General features: G+C 40.0%; 1 protein-coding gene across 1 annotated transcript in view; it reads left to right on the top strand.

The window, feature by feature from the left end:
- The window catches only part of MCC (MCC regulator of WNT signaling pathway), a gene marked incomplete at both ends in the record, with an annotated part of 445,755 nt that overhangs the window by 103,610 nt on the left and 317,814 nt on the right, over window positions 1-24,331 (top strand). The window contains one exon of the mRNA XM_079702132.1: window positions 15,931-16,145. Within this exon, the coding sequence (XP_079558258.1) occupies window positions 15,931-16,145 (215 nt within the window). The remainder of the gene's footprint in view (window positions 1-15,930; window positions 16,146-24,331) is intronic.

Here is a 24,331-nt window from a genome sequence, read left to right as displayed (position 1 = left end):
ACTATAATCTCTTCAAATATTTTCTCAGTCCCTTTCTTTTTCTCTTCTTCTTCTGGAACCCCTATAATTCGAATGTTGGTGCGTTTAATGTTGTCCCAGAGGTCTCTGAGACTGTCCTCTGTTCTTTTCATTCTTTTTTCTTTATTTTGCTCTGCGTCAGTTATTTCCACTATTTTATCTTCCACCTCACTTATCCGTTCTTCTGCCTCAGTTATTCTGCTGTTGATCCCATCTAGAGTATTTTTTATTTCATTTATTGTGTTTTTAATCGATGCTTGATTCATCTTTAGTTCTTCTAGGTCTTGTTAACTGTTTCTTGCATTTTGTCTATTCTATTTCCAAGATTTTGGATCTTGGAAATAGAATCTTGGATCATCTTTACCATCATTATTCTGAATTCTTTTTCAGGTAGACTGCCTATTACCTCTTCATTTGTTAGGTCTGTTGGGTTTTTATCTTGCTCCTTCTCCTGCTGTGTGTTTTTCTGTCTTCTCATTTTGCTTATGTTAGTGTGTTTGGGGTCTCCTTTTTGCAGGCTGCAGGTTCGTAGTTCCCGTTGTTTTTGGTGTCTGTCCCCAGTGGCTAAGGTTGGTTTAGTGGGTTGTGTAGGCTTCCTGGTGGAGGGGACTAGTGCCTGTGTTCTGGTGGATGAGGCTGGATCTTGTCTTTCTGGTGGGCAGGTCCACGTCTGGTGGTGTGTTTTGGGGTGTCTGCGGACTTTTTATGATTTTAGGCCACCTCTCTGCTAATGGGTGGCGTTATGTTCCTGTCTTGCTAGTTGTTTGGCATAGGGTGTCCAGCACTGTAGCTTGCTGGTCGTTGAGTGAAGCTGGGTGCTGGTGTTGAGATGGAGATCTCTGGAAGATTTTCGCCGTTTGATACTATGTGGAGCTGGTAGGTCTCTTGTGGACCAGTGTCCTGAAGATGGCTCTCCCACCTTAGAGGCACAGCACTGACTCCTGGCTCCTCAATTTGGGATGATTTGTTGTCTATTCATGTATTCCACAGATGCAGGGTACATCAAGTTGATTGTGGAGCTTTAATCTGCTGCTTCTGAGGCTGCTGGGAGAGGTTTCCCTTTCTCTTCTTTGTTCTCACAGCTCCTGGGTCTCAGCTTTGGATTTGGCCCCGCCTCTGCGTGTAGGTCGCCGGAGGGCGTCTGTTCTTCGCTCAGACAGGACAGGGTTAAAGGAGCAGCCTCTTCGGGGACTCTGGCTCACTCAGGCCGGGCGGGAGGGAGGGGCACGGAGTGCGGGGCGAGCCTGCAGCGGCAGAGGTCGGCGTGACGTTGCACCAGCCCGAGGCGCGCCGTGCGTTTTCCCAGGGAAGCCGCCCCTGGATCCCGGGACCCCGGCAGTGGCGGGCTGCACAGGCTCCCGGAAGGGCGGTGTGGACAGTGACCTGCGCTCGCACACAGGCTTCTTGGCGGCGGCAGCAGCAGCCCCAGCGTCCCACGCCCGTCACTGGGCTCCGCGCTTTCAGTCGCGACTCGCGCCCGTCTGTGTAGCTCCTTTAAGCAGCGCTCTTAATCCCCTCTCCTCGCGCACCAGGAAACAAAGAGGGAAGAAAAAGTCTCTTGCCTCTTCGGCAGCTCCAGAGTTTTCCCGGACTCCCTCCCGGCTAGCTGTGGCACATTAGCCCCCTTCAGGCTGAGTTCTCGCCGCCAGCCCCAGTCCTCTCCCTGCGCTCTGACCGAAGCCCGAGCCTCAGCTTCCAGCGCCGCCCGCCCCGGCGGGCGAGCAGACAAGCCTCTCGGGCTGGTGAGTGCCGCTCGGCACCGATCCTCTGTGCGGGGATCTCTCCGCTTTGCCCTACCCAGGTATGTGGGGAGTTTCTTGCCTTTTGGGAGGTCTGGGGTCTTCTGCCAGCGTTCAGTAGGTGTTCTGTAGGAGTTGTTCCACGTGTAGCTGTATTTCTGGTGTATCCGTGGGGAGGAAGGTGATCTCCGCGTCTTACTCTTCCGCCATCTTGCCAGGTTTGTTTTTATTAAGCGAGTTGTCTATCTTCTTATACATTTCTGCTGATTTGCTTTGTTGTTGACTAAGCTGTACTCTTAGAGTCTATTCCTTTGGTTTATCCCAAGGAATGCTTTTGTCCTCATTTTTTTTTGCGGTACGCAGGCCTCTCACTGATGTGGCCTCTCCCGTTGTGGAGCACAAGCTCTGGATGCGCAGGCTCAGAGGCCATGGCTCACGGGCCCAGCCACTCCGTGGCATGTGGGATCTTCCCGGACCGGGGCACGAACCCGTGTCCCCTGCATCGGCAGGTGGACTCTCAACCACTGCGCCACCAGGGAAGCCCTGTCCTCATTTTTTAAAAGGCAAACACCGGAGAATATATTTAGCCTTATCAGTCATTCATACTGTGTGTTAGTAAAATGATCAGATTTTTTTACTTGAGCTGGCTCTCTGATGAGGGGAATCCAAGGGAGAGATTCTGAAGAACAAGTGGGAAGGGGAGAATTAGTGTTGTGGAAGAAACCTGAGGAAGGAAGAAAGAGGTAAGGCTGGGGAAAAACATTTTGTCTTTTTCACTTCTGCGTATGCCTGGTCTGATGAAGTACCAATTCATCCAGTATGGCACAGATCAGTGTTTCCTAAGCTAAGCCTGATAGGCTTCCATAATTTGGGGAATGGGGAACTGAGATCTTAGAGCTGGAACAGGTCATAAGGAGGTCATAATGCCCAAAGGAGCAATCAACCAAGGAGCACCAAGACATCTGAGGAATTCCTCTAAAATGAAAGATAGAGACTAAAACAGGTAGAAAAACTTAAAGGGAACAGAGACTCTGTAAGGAGAATACTCACAGTAGTCCCTCTTTAATATACTGTGAAATACAGGAAAAAATATTGTATCCATAAAAAAAAAAACAGGATAAAGAGAAACATTAAAAAACCTGCTCTGGAAAAAACATAGCATAAATTATAAGCTCAACAAAAAGAATGAGAAATAAAGATAAGAATATCTTCTAGAAAGAGAAGCAGAGAAACAAAGAAATTTAAGATAGGAAAGAAAAGATAAGAAAAATTAGAGGGCTGGTGCAAGATGTTTACCACCCAAATAATAGGCATTCTCAAAAGAGCAAAGAAAACACAGGGGGAGAAATCGTCAACAAAATGGCCCATGAAATTGTCCTCCAAGCTGAAGAATGTGTTTCCAGATAGAAGGTGCTGACCAAGCATCACCTACCACAGAATTTTAAGACGCACGTCATTGTGAAATTTCATAACACTAGGGACAAAAAAAAAAAGATTCTTCAAACTTTCAGAGGAAAAACAAAAGAGCACAAATATAAAAGATTTGGAATCAGAATGGCTTCTGACTTCTCAAAAACAATGACAGACATTAAATTAGCATTGTCTTCAAAAGTCTGAGGAAGAATTGTTTCCAACTTAGAATTTTTTACCAACTATTAATGAAGTATAAGGATAAAATATAAATGTTTTCATGCATGCAAAGTCTCAGAAAATTTATTTCCCGTGCCTAATTTCTTAGAAATCTACTAGACCTCCAAAAAAAAGGAGTTAACCTAGGAAGAAAAATACATGGAACCATGAAACAAAGAGTGAAAACAAGTTAGAAGTGAAACATAATGGTCTTTGGAACCAGTCTGGACTACAGCAGGTCAAAAAGCTCTAGGAGAAGTTTTTCTGACTAAATTTGATGGAATATCTCTGCATCTTAGATTATTAAGAGGAGATTTAGATAACTAGCTAAGAAACTGAGGCTGAATTCATGATATGTAGAAAACTAAACAAAGATACAAAGTATTAATTTTAGGGAAAACAAGATTATTCAAGAAAAGAAAAGTAGGCATGGCCCATTTGTGAATATGTAGTTTACATCATCATAATTCACACAAGTCATATTTTAAAGAACAAATATGGATTCCCATATCAAGTAACATAACTAGATATCAGGATGTATCTTCCAGCTGAAACAGGTTGTAAAGCTGAAATGACTATAGTTTTAAAGCCCTCCTTTAACACACTGAATATCTAGTGAAATAGTAAAATTTGTGAATCTAAAATATGTCAATGAGGAAGCCTGGAGCATCAAGCCACTTTTACCTTGAGATTATTGTCTGAACCTGGTAAAATTGAATTTTGGATTACATGACTTTGTGGGTTCTGGGAACAGAAGACAAATTCCAAGGACTGCTCAGGTATGGAATTTTATAAAATATACCCTTATTTCAAGTGCTAGAATATTAGAGGGCTCTACCCTCTGTGTAAAGTTGAACCAGAAGTCCACAACCCTCAGAGTATTCTAAGAGAAGTTGCCTTGGTGATGAATAAAGCAGTTCTAAAAGTATCTCCACAAATAATTTTCCAAGGAATACGGGCAACTCAGTATCTAAAATTACTAAGTATATCAGGAGACTACATACCACGAGCAGGAATTAACATAAAAAACAAAGCCACCAAGATTTCATTTATTGGAATTATCAGACTCAGAATATAAAGTAATTATGTTTACTATGTTCAGAAAGAAAATCTAAGGTAGAAAAAGAAAACCAAAAAACCAAGCAGATTTGAAAAAGAACCAAATGGACATCTAGGAAGGAGAAATGTTATAGTTGAAATAAAACAATTAAAAGTAACAAATTGGTTAGAGATAAAGAGAGAATTTGTGAAATAGAAAAAAGGTTAGATGACATTATAAAGCACAGAGGAAGAAACACATGTAAAAGGTAAAATATGAAAGAGAGACATAACATAAAATTGGATTCTCAGAAGAAGAGGAAAGAAAGAATGAAGCAGAATAAGCATTTGAAGTAATGGCTAGAATTTTTGAAAACTAGATACTAACCAGTAGATTCCAAAATCCCAATGAGGCCTGAGCAGGAAAAATTACAAGAAATATACATATCAAGTAACATAATTAGATAATTAGACACATTACTGTGAGCCTGTAGAACACCAAAGATAAAGAGAAAATCTAGGAAAGTATTTTTTTAGGAGGCAGATTACTTTCAAAGGAACAACAGTTAGGCTGAGAGCAGACTCTCAAGAATAGTGGAAGACAATGGCATTCCTGTCTTCTATGTATTGAGAAAGGTAATTGACAAGCTAACACACCATACCCAGCAAAAGTATCTTTCAAGAATCAGGGTGAAATAAAGATATTTAAAGACAAACATGAACCTAGAGAAGACCTTCATTAAGATAAATTCTAAAGGATATATTTAAAACAAAATGAGAGTGGTTCCAGATAGAAGTTCTGAGTTGGAAGGGAGAAAGAAGAATAAAGAAAGTGGTAAATATGTGAATAAGCTTAAATTAAATAAACAGTAAAAAGCAATAGTACTTTTCTTGGGGTTTTAAGAGAAAATAAATATTCAAAAATAGAAGCACATAGGTTGAGAGTGGGATGAATAGATTTTAAGTTTTCTAAGGTTCTTATATTGTCCAGAGCTAGGTAAAGATATAGATAAACTTTAGATTTTGATAAATTAAGGATGTATGTTGTAACCTCTATCATAATCAGTAAAATAGAAAGCATTTAACTCTCAAACCTATAGATGTAAAATATAGAATGAGAAAATGTTTCAAAAGGCAAGAAAAGAGAAAGAAATATAGAACAAGTAGACATATAGGAATAACAAAATAAGATGAAAAGAGATTAATCCTTGTATTAGTATTTCAATTAAATGTAAATAGATTAAATTCTGTAGTTAAAGATATAAGTGGTAAGAATGGATTGTAAAAATCCGCTTATGGGCTGTTTATAAGGGATAAATCAAAAACCAATGAGGGACTTCCCTGGTGGTCCAGTGGGTAAGATTCCACGCTCCCAATGCAGCGAGCCCGAGTTCGATACCTGATTGGGGAACTGGATCCCATGTGCATGCTGCAACTAAGAATTCAACATGCGGCAGCTAAAGATCCCACATGCTGCAATGAAGATCCCACATGCCTCAGTTAAGACCTGGCACAGCCTAAATAAATAAATAATAAATAAATAAATATTAAAAAAAAACAATGAAAAGCTTGAAAGAAAAACAATGGCAAAATGTATGTTAAGCCTTCCTCAACAAAAGAAATCTGGAGTAACTATAATAATAGGAAACAAAATTGTCTTTAAGTTAAAAAGTAGGGTGTGGGGTTTTTCCTGACACCAAATAGATCACTCTAATACCAAATCTCTGATTCTCTGACCCAACCAGGTGTCCTACAGTTAAATTCAACTCTGATGCTACCTGGAGTTAGCACAGACCCCACAAGTTAAGGCATCAATCCCACAACCCTGCCTCAACTTCAGACATCACCCACAAAGGGGATCCCCAGGCTACCTGTACCTCTTCCTGGCCAACTACAAATTCGGGGGTCTCCACAACACCCTTCTCAGGTTTTATAATTTCTAGAATGACAATAGAACTCAGTAAAGTGCTATACTTATTATTACAGTTTATTGTAAAGATATAATAATTGAACAGCCAGATAAAGAGGTATATAGGGCAAGACCCAGAGAATCCCAAGCACAGGAGCCTCTGTCCCCATGGAGTTGGGTTGCACCACCTTCCCAGCACGTAGATGTGTTCACCGACTTGGAAGCTCCTGAACCCCATTGTTAAGGGGATTTTATTATGTAGCCGTGGTTGATTAAATCAACTGCTGATGGCTGAACTCAGTCTCTTGCCCCTGTAACTCCCCTTCTCCAGTCCGTTTGAGTCATCTCATTAGTATACAAATGATACTCTTATTCAGGAAATTCCAAGAATTTTAGGAGCTCTGTGCCAGGAAAAGGGAGCAAAAGCCAATATATATTTTTTATTACACCACAAAAATTTCAAAATGGTGAAGGATTAAATTCACCAAAAAGATGTAACAATTTTAAATTTGTATTTACCCAATAAAGAAATTCTCAAAATAAATGAAGTAAAAATTGACACCTATAAGAGAAATATACCAATCCGTAATCATTATGAAGGATTATTAGAATATTTCTCATTAATTGCTGGAATAAGCAGACCAAAGCAAACAAACAAAAGCCAAAATAAATAAGGCTCTGTACGATTTGAACAACCCAATTAATAAACTTGACCTAATGGTCATATAAAGCAGACTCCATCCAACAACTATAAGATATACTTCTTTTTTCAAGTGTACATGGAACATTTGTAAAATTTGATCATGTACAGGCCATAAAACAAGTCTCAACAAATTTAAAAGGACTGAAATAACATAGACCATGTGTTCTGAATATAATGCAGTGAATCTATAAATCAAAACACTACCAAAACCCCATATGATAGGAAATTAAGAACATACCTTGAAATAGTTCCTCGATCTAAGACAAAATTATGAAAATAATTTGAATTGAAATTCAGAATAATTTGAATTGAAAGATTATGAAAATATCAATTAAAATGCAGCACTTAGAGGAAATTTTATAGCTTTTAATGCATATATTAGAAGATAAAAGAAAAAGGGCTGAGTTGAGCATCCATTCCAAGAATTTAGAAAGAGAACAGCAAAATAAACACAAATAGAAGAAAAGAAAGGATATAATAAAGATAACCAAAATCAATGAAGTAGAAGACAAGCACACAATATAGAGGCACAGTATAGACTAAAGATAAAGGTTTTTCTAAAAGATTTATGAAATTGATAACTTCCTGGCAAGAATGCTAAAGTGAAAAAAGATAAGGCACAAATAGTTGTTAAAGGAAAAAAAAAAAAAAAGACCATTAGAGAGCAAGGATTGAATACTGAGTGGGAAAGTTTTAATGCCAAACAGGCAACCCAATCAAGCATGGAGTCCAGGAAGGCTCTCCAGGTTGAGGTCAGAGGAAAAGACCATGAACTCTCTTGGTCCAGCATTAGGAATGCAAAGCACCTGGGCACTGTTGATTAGCAATATCTGGGTTTGTTAGCTGAGGTCATATGCTCTATAGGCGTAGCATGTTTGTAGCAGGAATAGGGCATCCAGGGGCCTCTAATTTTCACATATAGCAACTGAGTCAAGATTATGTCACGCAGTCAAGCCAAATAAGGGATTATAATACCCAGTATCAGGAGTGAAAAGCAGACATTGCTAGAGATGCTGCAAACATAAACAAAAAGAAGATATTACAAATAGCTTTCTGCTGATATAATTAAAAGTTTAGAAGAAATAAAAGAAATTTCCAGAAAATAGAACTTACTAAAACTGATTCATTAAGGAATACAAAATCTGAATAGTTTTATAATGCATTAAGGAATATAAAATCTGAATAGTTTTATAACCAAGAATGAAATTAAAACAGTAAGTTAAAAAAATCTTTCCACAAAGAGCACTCAAGACCCAGACAACTTCACCAGCAAGGTCTGCCTAACACTGGAAGAACAAATAATTCCAGTCTCACATAGACTCACACATAACCTTGATACCAAAACATGACAGGTACAGTGTAAGAAAGAAAAATTATAGGCCAATTTTACTTTTGAACAGAGCCGCAAAAATTATAAAATACTAGCAAACCGAAATCAATAATATATAAACAAGATATCACATACTTTGACTATGTTGGATTTGTCTCTTGAATGCAAGCTTGGTTTAACATTGGAAAAGTAATATAACCTACCACCTTTTAAAAGCTTAAACGAAAATGCCAACGTTTCAGGAATAAAAAATAATTCATTTAAAAGCTTAAACGAAAATGCCAACTTTTGAGGAATAAAAAATAATTCTAGGGGCTTCCCTGGTAGCGCAGTGGTTGAGAGTCCGCCTGCCGACGCAGGGGACACGGGTTCGTGCCCTGGTCCAGGAAGATCCCACATGCCGCGGAGCGGCTAGGCCCGTGAGCCATGGCCGCTGGGCCTGCGTGTCCGGAGCCTGTGCTCCGCAACGGGAGAGGCCACAACAGTGAGAGGCCCGCGTACTACAAAAAATAATAATAATAATAATAATTCTATTTTTTGCTAAAAACCTGGAATCAGCATTCAATTTTTGTATTCCTATTTGTGTATTGCCCGCCTCCCCCCACCCTTCCCCAGCATTTTCCCATTTTGATTAGACTAATTTTCAGCCAAGAAATACGACCATCCCTATGGGCATGCCAACCAAAGGATGTGTATGATGCTTCTCACCACAGAGAATAGGTCCAGATTAGCATTATACCCATTTAGTCTTATGGTACTTAAAAATCAGTGACTCCCAAGGGCTTACTGAATACATGGTCCATTAATATGCCTTGTAAGAGAAGGATAAGTTGATCCAAAATACCAAGAGAAACAAATCTTTAAAAAAAAATCTTAAAGTCTTGTAGACCATAGGTGTTACCCCCACAACCCCAAGCCAGCCTCAGGGTCAAGTGAAACTCAGTTAACTCTTCTTTACTCCAATGCCTCCTCATTTTAACACACTTTCCCTAAATTCTCCTTTGAATTCTTTAGCCCCGAATCAACCCTCTTGCTTATCTCCTTCATATGTCTAGTTTAGACAAACCAAGATAACAAGCTGCCAAATATTATTTTTAGTTTTTTAAAATGGTTAAAGATGATTACCACCGCATCTTTATTAACTGCTGAAGGGCAGACACTTTGCCTTTTATATTATATTTGGTAAAGAACAGAACAATAGACTTGCAAGCTGGAGAAGAATTTTAAAGGCTGTTTGTTCCAGCTATCCCTTTGGTTGTCTCTAAACTATCTTCCATTTAGTGTTCTCAAGCCTGTGCTTAAATACATTAAGGACTGTTGAATTTACTTGTACAGAGTGGAGCATTAAGAAATATCCACTAATGATGATGATGTTGGTAAGCGCACTTCAATAAGAAATACATTTCTTCATTTCTTTTTTGTCACCTATCAATAGTCTTGGGGTCAGGGGAGAGGGGAGGGAGTTGCATTTCAAAATGCATCTTCCACTGTATTCCTAATGTTCCATTGAAATTCAGTGCATTGTCCCCAGATAGGACACGTGTGACCTGTATTCAAAATAGGATGCTAATAGACTCACTTCCTAAAGATTGCCAAAGGCCAAAGAACTGACTTTTTTTTTCATTGGAGTAGAGTTGCTTTACAGTGTTGTGTTAGTTTCTGCTGTACAACGAAGTGTAGCAGCTATATTTTACATATATCTCCTCCCTCTTGGACCTCCCTCCTACTCCCCCCCACCATCCCACCCATCTAGGTCATCACAGAGCACTGAGCTGAGCTCCCTGTGCTCTACAGCAGGTTCACCTCCCCTTAGTAGGATATGTGCTTCGAATTACTTTTTGTTTTTTTGTTTTTTCTCAGTAGGATACATAGGTTTTTTTCAACTATCCTTTCCTACCCAATTCTCCTTGAGACCACAGATGCAGATTTTAAGACAATTGGCCTGTGTTTGCATGTAATTTGTGCTGTAGGAAGCTAGAGGCCCTCATGGGAATTGAGCTCCTGAATTTTGTACCAAGAATTGACATTAATAAATGACCAAAGACTCATATGGTGATTCTCCCTTGGACTAAAGTATTTACTGCTGCTTCTGTTGATGTTAGTATTATCTAGAAATAGTAAATGTGCTATGACAGGGAAGGCTGACACCTGGCAGCCAATTTGTTCAAATTCCCCTGTGCTTCTTTCTGTTGGTGTGGTAGTTCTGAATTCAGAAAGGTAGCTGCTTCCAGTGTTTCGAAAGGAGTATTTTTTCTCTTGCCACTGAAGGTAATAAGTTAGGCAGTGTTCTCTAAACAATCCACATAAATGAAAGATGAATGACCACTCATAAAATACTGTTAATACATGTCTCAGGATCCCCTAAACACTCTGCATTATCACCTGCCTGTGATGTGATGAGAGGCCCCAGGCATTCAAATGAAGGATGGAAACGAAAAAACTGGAGGTAGAAGACAGGGGTGCCTAGGGTGGCCAGAGCACAAGTCTGATGAATAAATCATATCTACTCAGCCCTTGCTGCCGCCACTGCCAGGCTGTGCAGATTTCCTTACAGTGCTGGCCACAGGTGTTAGGAAGGCCAGGTGTCATCTGGACGTAGGAGTTGGCCAGGTAGAATAGGGAAGCAAAGTCTATCAAACCTGATAACCAAAGACTGTGAGTTGTTAATGGAATATTCCATACTCAGAGAAACATAACTTTGGCCGTGACCTAATTGGCTATTTTTATTGTCTGTAATGCTGATATTAAGTACAAAACTATTGATGAAAATTTAGCCACTGGTTAGGTGCCAAAGGTTTGTTTTTAAAAAATTGGTAATTTTGGACTTCCCTGGTGGAGCAGTGGTTAAGAATCGCCTGCCAATGCAGGGGACACGAGTTCGATCCCTGGTCCGGGAAGATCCCACATGCCGCGGAGCAAGTATTGAGCCCACACGCCACAACTACTGAGTCTGCCTGCTGCAACTACTGAAGCCCATACACCTAGAGCCTGTGCTCCGCAACAAGAGAAACCACGGCAATGAGAAGCCCTCGCACCACAATGAAGAGTAGCCCCCGCTCACTGCAACTAGAGAAAGCCCATGCACAGCAATGAAGACCCAACACAGCCAACAATAAATAAATTTTTTAAAAATTAAAAAAAAGCAGCTCATAAATTAAAAAAAAAGGAATTGGTAATTTTAACAGGTACCTTTCAGAACCTGGGAGGTACACATTTCTCTCATATATCTGTTCCCTAATAAATTGTCCAAAATGGGTTCCAAATAACTAAAATTGTGAAGTGTGACCAGATAATTGCTCACATTTCTTGATCAGTTTGTCATATACCAGGGATTGTCTTATACGTTCTACATATTTTAATCTTATTTAACTCTCACAGCACCTCTATGAAATACATATTATTATCCCCATTTTAAAGATGAGAAAACTGAAGCTTAGGTTAAATAATTTGCTTGAGGTCACATAGCTGGTCATGGTGACTCTTGACTTGACCTCAGTGAATCTGACCACAAAACCCCAGCTCTTAACCATTATTCTATACAAATGAGCAAAGTCTATAAAATGAAGCTAAAAGAGAGAAAATATCTTTTTTCTTAAAATGGAAAAATGACTTCGCTAGTCATAGACTGTGGGTGGATCTATATAAGATAATATATGTAAAGTTCTTAGAACAGTGCCTGGCCCTTATTGGCTTTGAATAAATGTTAGCTGTCATGGTTGTTGTAGTATCTTTAAGGTAAATTTCAGGTGTTCCAAATGTTGGTTTGCCTGATTCTCACAAGGAGCTTGGCCCATGGGAAGGTGGCATAGTGCTTTTGGTGAATAAGTGCATTAATTGCAGGCTTTGGAACCAAACCTGGGTGGCAGTTTGAAAATGGGATTAAAGCCCTAGCTTATAGCCAAGTACCTAGCAGAGCAAGGATCTCAGTGTTTGGCAGATTTTCTGTTGCAGCATCCTCTCTGAAAGCAGGGTTTTCCCAGTGATGTATTTTATAAAGATGTCAAATTGCCACTTGTTTCCTGTGCTTTTCTGATAAGAGAAGCATTTGGAATCTGTGCTCTGCAACCTTTAAACACTAAATATTCAGATTTTTAAAAGTATACATCTTACTTCTTACTTCAGAGCACCCTAGAGTATTATGGTGGCAGATATTATGGCCTCCTTTGGTTCTGTGTATGCAGAGACCTCTAGGCCCAGGGAATACTTTGGCCTTTGGTATTTAATGGGATGCTGTACAGTCACTGTCCTTACTGGCCTGGAGAGCAACTGCTCAGTGGTTATTATGGACTGAATAGTTGTGTCCCCCCAAAATTCATATGTTGAAGCCCTAACCACCAATGTGATAGTTGTTGGAGATGGGGCTTTTGGGAAGGGAATAGTTAGATGAGGTCATGGTGATGGGGCCCTCATGATGGGATTAGTGTCCTTATATAAAGAGACATCAGAGAGCATGGGGAGCATGGGGGACAATAGAACATGGTATCCACGTTCAGGAAAAGAAAACATGGGCTTCCCTGGTGGCGCAGTGGTTGAGAGTCTGCCTGCCAATGCAGGGGACACGGGTTCATGCCCCGGTCTGGGAAGATCCCACATGCCGCAGAGCGGCTGGGCCCATGAGCCATGACCGCTGAGCCTGCGCGTCCGGAGCCTATGCTCCGCAACGGGAGAGGCCACAACAGTGAGAGGCCCGCGTACCACAAAAAAAAAAAAAAAAAAAAAAAGAAAACATGGCCATCTGCCTGTGGTCAACAGGCTTCTTTTGAGGTGAGCAAGGGAGTGAAAAGAGACTGGCATGAGGCTGAGAGTGAGCCTGTAAACCTCAGGTACCATCATGCTTCAAGGGGCAAAAGGAAGATGGTTACCAGACCTACATTTTTGAAATTTTTCAGTGAGTTCTTCCAAATTAAATGGCGAATTTTGCCTCAGGAATGTTGGGTTTTATCCAGAAAAATGTAATGTGAAGACAGATTAAAAGAGAGTAATGGGAATAGTCTACTGTATTTTTTTAATTGAAGTATAGTTGATTTACAATGTTGTGTTAATTTCTGCTGTCACAGCAAAGTGACTCAGTTATACACATCTACTGTATTTTTTTAAAAATACACTTTGTTTTTTTGTGGTCCATTTATGTGGATGTTAATATGATTGCCTTGGCTCCTTAGCAGAGGATCTGAGTTCTCAGCATCACTTCAGCAAAAATTGTTATGGTAATAGAGTGAGGGCCTTTTGATCTTTCTGATTAACATGGAGCTTGGCTAACCTGATTATATACCTCTGCCCGAAACTGGGTTTCACTCTGTTAATGCAGCATAATACATTCAAATGAAGCTTCCTTGGGCTGCCTTATCCCAGAACTGTTGTGATTTATTATTTGAAATGAAGTTCTCATAAAGAACTTTGCGTAAAGAAAAAGTTTAAGTGTATAATTTATTTTGATTTTTAAAATTAATCTCCATGTTGCTTTTCCTGGTTAAGAAGTGAAACCCTGGGGTACTACAACTGTGAATAATTCAGCAATCCATTCAATAAATGTGTGTTAAATTCCTGATATGTCACAGGCTATGTGCAAGGTACTGGGGATACCGTGGTGAAACATAAAAGGCAGGGGCCCAGTGCTATGCTTTTTTGCCTTATGTATGAGCTATCAGGCCATCAATGATTCAACCCATTTTTCAACTCTAAGATCGATCAGTCTTCTGGCCACACATTGCTGGGGCCAGGACAGAGAATGTGTGGCAGCTAGGCAGACAGCATTCAGAGGAGCAGTGGGGAGGAAGGGCAGGTATTTTGGAGCCTATGCTGATATGGAAAGCAAAGCCACCCTTGCAGTACAGTTGATAGACTTTAATATTAAAATAAACTTTGGGCAATTGCAAGCATAACAACAGAGTTGTCTGCTTTGGTACAAAGACATGTCACCCCAGCTATACAGCATTGTATGAAAAAAGTGTTGTGTCAGGCTGACTGAAGAAGATCAGCAGAACATGGACAGTAGAGGGAAACCATCTGAAGTGGTTCCAGACAAAGACAGTTTTCCTAATTCCATTGATGAAATTCACCAATACCCAATAAGGGAAGATTGGAAATTCACATCAGAACCCGCTGTACATAATTTGTAGTTTGCTCTATGTAATTATACTCAAGTAAATTATAGAGGAATCTGTATATGTTCTCCTTTCATAGTACAAATTAAATCATTTTAATGAATCCCTTTTTTTAAATTAAAAGTCATGTATTAAAGACCCACCAAAATGAAAACTCAACAAGCAGGGACTGCAATTCATCATGCTCACTGCTCTGTCCGCAGAACAGTGTGTAGCTCGTTGTCGTATTTTCTGGCCGCCCAGGCCTTTTGCGTACTCTTCCTATGCTTAGGAAAGGTCTCATCTTGCAAATCCTACCTCCCCAAAGTGGAAGCCAGAAAACAAATTTCCCAGCCTCCTTTACAGCTAAGATAGAGGCATGTGACCCAGGATCCACCAGCCAGCTGGTGGACTTCTACTCAGAAGTGAACACAAAGAAGCAAGCTTTACCCCAAATCTAATTTTTCTAGCAAAGGTGGAGACTGAAGCATCAGTCTTTCTCCTCCAGTAAGGTTTCCCTGAATATCGCCCATCCTTCTTGAGGGCAGTCGGGTTTAGACCTTCTCTAGGTCTACTTTTCATTGTACTTACCCAGGCTATTATAATGATTATCATCTTTAATTAGGTTCTAATCTGCTGTGATAGTTAAGGTAATCCTAGCTGCTCTCACAAACCAAAAATATATGGTGGATCAATCACAGAAGAAGTTTCCCTTTCCTGATCACATAAAGTTAAAATGGTACCTGGGTTCAACCGACAGCCTCCTGGCAGGAGGTAATTCATAGATCCAGGCATCTTCCATCGTGCAGCTTTGCCATCTGTACCACGTGGCTTCCAAGGGTGCCATGCCCATCTGAACCGGGCCAGAGGCAAAGGGCCTGAAGAATCAAATGCTGGGGGTTTTATGAGCTAGCCTCCGAAGCTATGCTTTTCACTTCTGTTCACATTCTATTGTTCAGAGCTCAGCCATGTGGCTACACCTAACTGGCAAACACAGTCTAGCTTCCTGTAGCTTCTTCCAGTTAAGAGTACATGGACACTAGAAAATTATGACAAAGTGCCATATCTAACTTTCTATCTTCTCTCTTGCTTCCATCCTCCTCGACTGGGAAAAAGGATGACAGTAAGAAGGCTAATCATACAGTAACACTGTGTAAATCACAGACAGCTGTAGCTCTGATCTGGATTCCCTTTTCTTGGCTCTTCTGTGCTTTTTGCTAAACATTTCTCTTGGGGTGGGGGGAAGGCACATATTCATTGGATAGTTATTTCTGAATGCTTTGCCTAAAACTGCTTTTATCTCCAAGCTCCCCATGTGTCACTTTGAAAGGGAAAGTGCTTAGCATGCAGCCTGGGCGCCACATGTGTTCTGACGCGCTGGCACGTGGATGAGTTAGGAGGTTCCAAATCATTGCCTCTTGGCCTCCCCCAGGCTAATGCAGGAAACATCTTTTTTTCGCCCCTGCCTCTCCTGGACCTAGGTGCCTTATCAGCGGCCAGGGAAAGCTGGGAATACGACTCGGGAGCCAGGGACCTCCAGAGCCCGGACTTGCAGAGTCAGTCAGCCCTACAGAAGCTTCTTGAGTATGGGGGAAGCTCTTTGCATCAGCAGGCTGCTGCTCTCCACAAGCTGCTCACACAGTCCCCGCGTTTTGGCAACTCTGTAGGAGGAAGCTATTTAGAGCTGGCCAACACGGTGAGTCCTTTCTGATTCAGAGAACACATCTTTAGGCCTGTGTGTATGCCAATACAAAATTTGAATTTTAAGCTCCAGGGGACATATCGGGTATTGTCTTGTTTTTTTTTTTTTTTTTGAGGTATGCGGGCCTCTCACTGTTGTGGCCTCTCCTGTTGTGGAGTACAGGCTCCGGACGTGCAGGCTCAGCGGCCATGGCTCACGGGCCCAGCCACTCCGTGGCATGTGGGATCTTCCGGGATCGGGGCACGAACCCATGTCCCCTGCATCAGCAGGCGGACTCTCAACCACTGCGCCACCAGGGAAGCCCGAGTATTGTCTTTTTTATTGAGCTAAATGTTGTACCATTCCCAGCATTGCCAATAATGTTAAGGGCTCCAAATACTTAAGATTGGTGACTTCACTCACTATGAGAGCAGATTGGTCGTCTAAAAAATGTTTTAAGTCTGTATGTTGTACAGATTTAATTACTAGAATATCTACAATGGCTTCACCATAGAATATTTTCTGGGACCAGACATTACAAGTTAATAGGATATAATTCTTTGTGTTCCCTAATTTGGACTTTACTCGTTTGAAAAACAAACAAGAAAATATTTCATTGAAAGTTTGATCATTGTTTCTGCTTGTACTTTAAAAACATATTCTGTTGAAAACTACGGAACAGCTTAGAATTCCATTATGCTTAGTTTAAACTTTTTTACCTCAGGATGAATTATTACCGTGATGACCTTTGGGTGGAAAGCTATTGTCTTCCCTTTTAAGCTGGAGCTGGAGAACGAGGTGGGGTTGGCTGATGACCTGGGCCATGTTGGGGTGACGTGCAGACAGTTCATAAATTAGGGTTGCTATCTAGCCACTGTGTGAAAGGTCCCTAAACCTACCTTGCTTTTTGAAACTGAAGTTTGAAACCAGAGGTGGTATAAGCATCTTGACAACTTCATTTACGTCTATTTACAATCTGCTTTGAGGTAGACTAGTGGTTTTCAGACTTTTTGTGTTTGAGGCATATTTTCTAATTCTGACATTTTTGGTGACGTGTTTGAAGGCACTAACAATCCTAAATACACAGCAAAAATTACAGTACAATCATCAGACAACTCCCAATTAAAAGACATTCTGCAAAATACTTGACCAGTACTCTTTGAAATTGTCAGGTATATCGAAAGTAAGTAAAGTCTGAGAAAGAGAAACTCACAGCTAAAAGGAGCCTAAGAAGATCTGACAACTTCTTATTTGTGGTACCCTGGCTGGGACATCAGGTAAAAACTAAGGAAACCTGGATAAATTATGGATTTTAGTTAATAATAATTATCAGTATTGATTCATTAATTGTGACACTGTACCATAATCATGTAAGATGTTCATAATAGGGGAAATTGGGCGTGAAGTATGTGAGAACTCTCTGTCCCATCTTTGCAACTTTTCTAAAAAATTTTTGAATATATTAAAAACATACACATACACAATCACTACTACGGTGTAACCATGTCTCATAAAACCTGTAAAAGAACCCATAGTTATTGCACTGTTTGCCACTTGGTCACCCTTCAAGGACATTCTTGCTCAGTTTGAGTAGAACTATTAACTCTCCTAATCTCATCTTCCTGTGTGCCCAGAAGACTAGGCAAGTAGCAGGAAATAAGTCATCTTTCTCTGGCATGGGCCTGGATTTAGGCTATGCTTTTACAAATAATTTGCAGCAAGTTGAACTTTACTATATCAGCTCAGCCTTTTTCAAGACAGACACTGATGTGGCAGTATGGGTTATAGCAAGAATCTATGTTACAGACTGATCAAAATTTAGTGGCCCCCGCTCTGAAGGGTTCAGGGCTTGAGGCCCACCAGTTTTCTTCAGCAGACCTCCTGGTGAAAACAGTAGGAGTTGGCTGTTTCCTACCTCTGCTTGACTCCTTGATTCTTAACCTTTCTAGTAACTGCTTGGATTTTGTTCTGTTCTCCCTTCAATCCTGGTCAGCCCCTGGGCTTCCCACAGCCAGGTTCTCTCTTTGTATTATTGGTGAGGTTTTGGAACTGATGGAACCCTGCCTGTGATGGCCTTTGCAGAGACCAGTTTGAGAAACACTCCCCTTACATGTTGAGCACCCAGCTCATGCAGGAGTGTTCACTTTATTAAAAGTCATGACCTGGGAATTCCCTGGCAGTCTAGTGGTTAGGACTCCACATTCTCACTGCCGAGAGCCGGGGTTCAATCCCTGGTCAGGGAACTAAAATCCCACAGGCCACACAGTGCAGCCAAAAAAAAATAAAAGTCATGACTCATATACTTTCAGTGGGCACACTTTTCTGTATATATGTTGTTGATGAAAATAATCAATAAACAACCTAAAATAGTAATAGAAAAGTGTTTTATTTGAACCCAGCTGAGGACTATAGCTCAGAAGACAGCCTCTCAGATAGCTCTGAGGAACTGCCCTGGAGAAGCATGGTTTTCAGCACAGTTTTATATCTTGTCAGAACAAAGAACATTAAACAAGTCAGGGATACATTCCTTCAAGATTAAAAAAAAAAACAGATCAGCACATACATAGCGAGTCAGCATGGCCTTGGCAGCTGGGAAGGGTGTCTTATCATTGAGGGGGTACTAGCATTGGCGTCCCAGGAAGGGAGGCATTTAATCTTTATTTCTAACATAAACATTCTTTACTTCTGGCCCTTTTCTTTATTAATTAAAGCAGATGTGTACAGTATGTTTGATAGGCCACAAACAGGCTATTTTATTTAGCATAAAATTCAGGTTAACTCATGTATAAGCCAGAATGACTTCTCCATAACTCAAAATGTGAAAATCTTTTTTATCAATGTTATATGTCTATAAAAGCTTATAATGAAACACATAATCAATGGTGGTGACCTATTCGGTAGTATTCATTAGAATACATTGAATAAGTTATTTTTTAAAGTTATAACTCCACGAATGAAGAAAAGTTGTACATGCTCACTTAAGGTGATCCTTGGTGAGAACCAGACCAAAATGCAAATGCAGGGACTTGCAATCTATGACAGTGATTATGTTCTTTATTTTCTCACTGAATTGAAAATGCACAATTTTTAAAATATATTTTATTGAAGTATACATGATTTACAATGTGTTAATTTCTGCTGTACAGCTAAGTGATTCAGTTATACATATACATACATTCTTTTTTATATTCTTTTCTATTATGGTTTATCACAGGATATTGAATATAGTTCCCTGTGCTATACAGTAGGACCTTGTTGTTTATCCATCCTATATATACTAGTTTGCAACTGCTACCCCAGAACTTCCCCTCCATCCCTCCCCTGTCCATCCCACCCCTTGGCAACCACAAGTCTGTTCTCTATGTCTGTGAGTCTGTTTCTGTTTCATAGATACGTTCATTTGTGTTGTATTTTAAATTCCACATATAGGTGATATCATATGGTATTTGTCTTCCTTTTTCTGACTTACTTCACTTAGCGTGATAATCTCTAGTTGCATCCATGTTGCTGCAAATGGCATTATTTTAATGGCTGAGTAATACTCTATTGTGTATATATACTACATCTTTATTCATTCATCTGTCAATGGACATTTAGTTTGCTTCCATATCTTGGCTACTGTAAATAGGGCTGCCATGAACATTGGGGGGTGCATGTATCTTTTAGAATTAGAGTTTTCATCTTTTCTGAATATATGCCCAGGAGTGAGATTACTGGATCATATGGCAACTCTATTTTTAGTTTTTTAAGGAACGTCCATACTGTTTTCCATAGTGGCTATACCATTTTACATTCCCACCAAAAATGTAGGAGGGTTCCCTTTTCTCCATACCCTCTCTAGCATTTGTTACTTGTAGACATTTTAATGATGGCCATTCTGACCGGTGTGAGGTGATACCTCATTGTAGTTTTGATTTGCATTTTTCTAATAATAAGCAGCTTTGAGCATCTTTTCATGTGCCTTTTGACCATCTGTGTGTCTTCTTTGGAGAAATGTCTGTTTAAGTCTTCTGCCCATTTTTCAGTTGGGTTTTTTTTTTTTTTGTTACTGAGTTGCATGAACTGTTTGTATATTTTGGAAATTAAGCCCTTGTTGGTTACATTATTTGCAAATATTTTCTCCCAGTCCATAAGTTTTTTTTTTTGTTTTGTTTATGGTTTCCTTTGCTGTACAAAAGCTTATAAGTTTGATTAGATCCCATTTGTTTATTTTTGCTTTTATGTCTATTGCCTTGGGAGACTGACCAAGTCTCAGAGAATGTTTTGTCTATTTTTTTTTAGTATTTTTATGGTGTCATGTCTTATGTTTAAGTCTTTAAGCCATTTTGAGTTTATTTTTGTGTATGGTGTGAGAGTGTGTTCTAACTTCATTGGTTTATAAGCAGCTGTCCAGCTTTCCCACTACTACTTGCTGAAGAGACTGTCTTTTCTCCATTGTATATTCTTGCCTCCTTTCTCAAAGATTAGTTGTCCGTAGGTGTGTGGGTTTATTTCTGGGCTCTCTATTCTTTTCCATTGATTCATATGTCTGTTTTTGTGCCAGTACCACACTGTTTTGATTACCGTAGCTTTGTAGTACTGTCCAAAGTCTGGGAGAGTTATGCCTCCTACTTTGTTCTTTTTCCTCAGGATTGCTTTGGCAGTTCTGGGTCTTTTATGTTTCCATATAAATTTTAGGATTATTTGTTCTAGTTCTGTGAAAAATGTCATAGATAATTTGATGGGATCGCATTAAATATGTATATTGCTTTGGGTAATATGGCCATTTTAACAATATTTATTCTTCCAATCCAAGAGCATGGGATATCTTTACATTTCTTTGAATAATCTTCAGTTTCCTTTATTAATGTTTTGTAGTTCTCAGCATACAAATCTTTCACCTCCTTCGTCAGGTTTATTCCTAAGTATTTTATTTTTTTGATGTGATTTTAAAAGAAATTGTTTGTTTAAATTCCCTTCTGATATTTCATTGTTAGTGGAAAATCCACAACTTAAAAATATGATTTAAACTGATAGACCCTTGATAACTCCTTGGACCCTGTGGTAAAGGGACTTTTGAACCCCAATTCTTCATCCTTTCCTATATCTTCACCATTTGTCATGTGACTTTGGTGTCTTCCTGTCAAATATGTGAGAAATAATAAAAGATTGTTGTTTTAACTATTGTGTTTAGGGTGGTTTGTTTCATAGCAATAGTTGGCTCAGGGTCTGCTCGCAGTGATCCATGGAGCCCAGATTGAGAAATACCCTTTATAAGTGGCCAAAGAAAGCAAATAGCCTCTCTAAAGTGCACACTTGGGCAATCCCTTCACTTATAAAACCATATTAAAAGTAATTTATGTTCCTTCTAAAACAAATCCTGAACTAATAAAATTAGATTCTGGGGTTTGGGTTTGTTTTTTTTTTAAGTAGCTACTAAGAGCAAAAGGCATTTTTTTTTTTTTTTTTTTTTTTTTTTTTTTTTTTTTTTTTTTTTTGCATTACGTGGGCTTCTCACTGCCGTGGCCTCTCCCGTTGCGGAGCACAGGCTCCGGACACGCAGGCCCAGCAGCCATGGCTCACGGGCCCAGCCGCTCTGCGGGATGTGGGATCTTCCCAGACCGGGGCACGAACCCGTGTCCCCTGCATCGGCAGGCGGACTCTCAACCACTGCGCCACCAGGGAAGCCCCAAAAGGCATTTTATCAGTGCCCAGTTGGGAGACAAGAAGCACACACTAATTCACACAGGGAAAGTTTAACATAAAAAGTGATTAACTAGTAGCAGGGGATTACCTACTGGGGAGTCAAGAAAATTTAATGAATACAGGAATAGTACACGTGAAGAGCAATCACTCCTTCTAAAACTGAGTCAAGTACCCAAGGAAGGAATATATTTGGAAGAGGGCCCTCCCTTCACCCAGGGCTGAGATTAAGACCCCCTTGACAAGGAGTGGCTGGTACCCACTGGATGGCAGAGAAATTTCCTGAGATGCCGTGGGCCAGGGTTGGCAGCAGGAAGCCAGCTCTCTGGAGTGTCGGCCCAGCTGGCTGGGATGCCACCCACTGGTGCATCACTGAGAAAGTGCCCACAGAGGAATTCACTGGGAAGCTGCCCACCAGAGTGGTAGCAAAACCCACCAAGAAGTGCCCCAAATGGTGGCACTGAAACTTACTGGGGATGAGTGCCACTGCATGTCCTGTGCTACTGGCCTCCACCCAACACAAGAGCCAGCAGGGAAGAGTCCAGAAGAACCAGCATTCCCTTTCTCCCTCAGTGGCGCTCCAGTGCCCCTGCTGACAGGGGACAAATGTCCAGCTTCAGGATCATAAAGCAGGGCAAGGAAAGATGGGTTTGGAGATGAGAGAGATAAACTGATAACTGGCACAGGCATTTTTAACATTGAGAAGCTTCTGATAGCATCCTACACAAGATTTACCTTTCGAAGCATCCCTTCTTTTCTTCTACTACCAAATACCTGTCTTCTTATCCTTCTGCCAGACACAGTGCCTATTATGACTTTGAGGCTTAACACACAGTTTAAAATGCAAAGGCAACAAGATGATGTTGTACATAGAAACTTGTGGCAATTAGAGTTTTATCTGAGAAGCAGAATGGCTACCCATGATATAGAATAAAGGATCTACAGAAACAGACTCACAGACATAGAGAATAGACTTGTGGTTGCCAAGGGGGAGGAGTGGTGGGGGAAGGATGGAGTGGGAGTTCGGCAAATGCAAACTATTATATATAGGATGGATAAACAACAAGGTCCTACTGTATAGCACAGGGAACTATATTCAATATCCTGAGATAAACCAGAATGGAAAAGAATATGAAAAAGAATATATATGTGTATAACTGAATCACTTTGCTGTACAGCAGAAATTAACACAACATTGTAAATCAACTATAATTCAATTAAAAAAAGAATAAAGGATCTATGGTGAAGCAATCTATGCAGGCTGTTGTTCTGCGTCTGTGTTGAGTCTAAAGTTACTCTACGTCTATCAGCAGATTGGCAACAACTTTCAGAGCATAAATAGTATGACTTCTTCACTTCTACCTCTGGCCTTCACATGGAGTGTCTCTCATGTCCAGACAGAACCATACAGGAAAGAGAACTCTGGGAAACATAGTTCCAGCTTAGCTAAGTTGACTTAGCACCACAGAGCAGCAGAGAAACTGCCAGTGCAATCTGTACTGTATTCCTAAAACTATCAGCAAAACAAAATGAAACACTTTGGTTTAGTAGAGAAGAGATGCAGTGGAAAGGATATACTGCCTGTTTGCTGATGGATTTTCTCTCCAAAGATTTGTATTTCAAAGAAGAGTGCAAGTATAAATTATAATGTAACAGATTCTAAGTAGTGACATATTTAAGTATTATAAAGCATAAAACACAACTGAAGTTTTATTTTCTAGCTACAACCCTGATAAATTACTGAACAAAATATCAATTTCTTCATAGATTCTTGCAGTCATGCTACTTGTTTTTTTAAGTATTTATTACCAGGTCTATTAATTTTTATTAAGAAAAATATTGATAATTCATTGATAATGATTAATTATGACTGATTATACTAGAAAATAAGTCATGTACAAGATATAAAGTATTTGATTTACAATAGCCAGGACATGGAAGCAACTTAAATGTCTGTCAACAGATGAATGGATAAAGAAGATGTGGCACATATATACAATGGAATATTACTCAGCCATAAAATGAAACGAAATTGAGTTATTTGTAGCGAGGTGGATGGACCTAGAGACTGTCATACAGAGCGAAGTAAGTCAGAAAGAGAAAAATAAATACCGTATGCTAACACATATATATGGAATCTAAAAAAAAAAAAAAAAGGTTCTGAAGAACCTAGGGGCAGGACAGGAATAAAGACGCAGACATAGAGAATGGACTTGAGGACACGGGGAGGGGGAAGGGTAAGCTGGGACGAAGTGAGAGAGTGACATGAACATATATACACTACCAAATGTGAAGTAGATAGCTAGTGGGAAGCAGCCACATAGCACAGGGAGATCAGCTCGGTGCTTTGTGACCACCTAGAGGGGTGGAATAGGGAGGATGGGAGGGAAACGCAAGAGGGAGGAGATATGGGGATATATGTATATATATAGCTGATTACTTTGTTGTACAGCAGAAACTAACACACCACTGTAAAGCAATTATATTCCAATAAAGATGTTAAAAAATGATACAACAGG

The sequence above is a fragment of the Hyperoodon ampullatus genome (assembly GCF_949752795.1).
Source record: "Hyperoodon ampullatus genome assembly, chromosome: 4".
NCBI classification, from domain to species: domain Eukaryota; kingdom Metazoa; phylum Chordata; class Mammalia; order Artiodactyla; family Ziphiidae; genus Hyperoodon; species Hyperoodon ampullatus.
The sequence above is the reverse complement of the archived record's forward strand: the minus strand, read 5'-3'. Positions and strand labels throughout refer to the sequence as shown.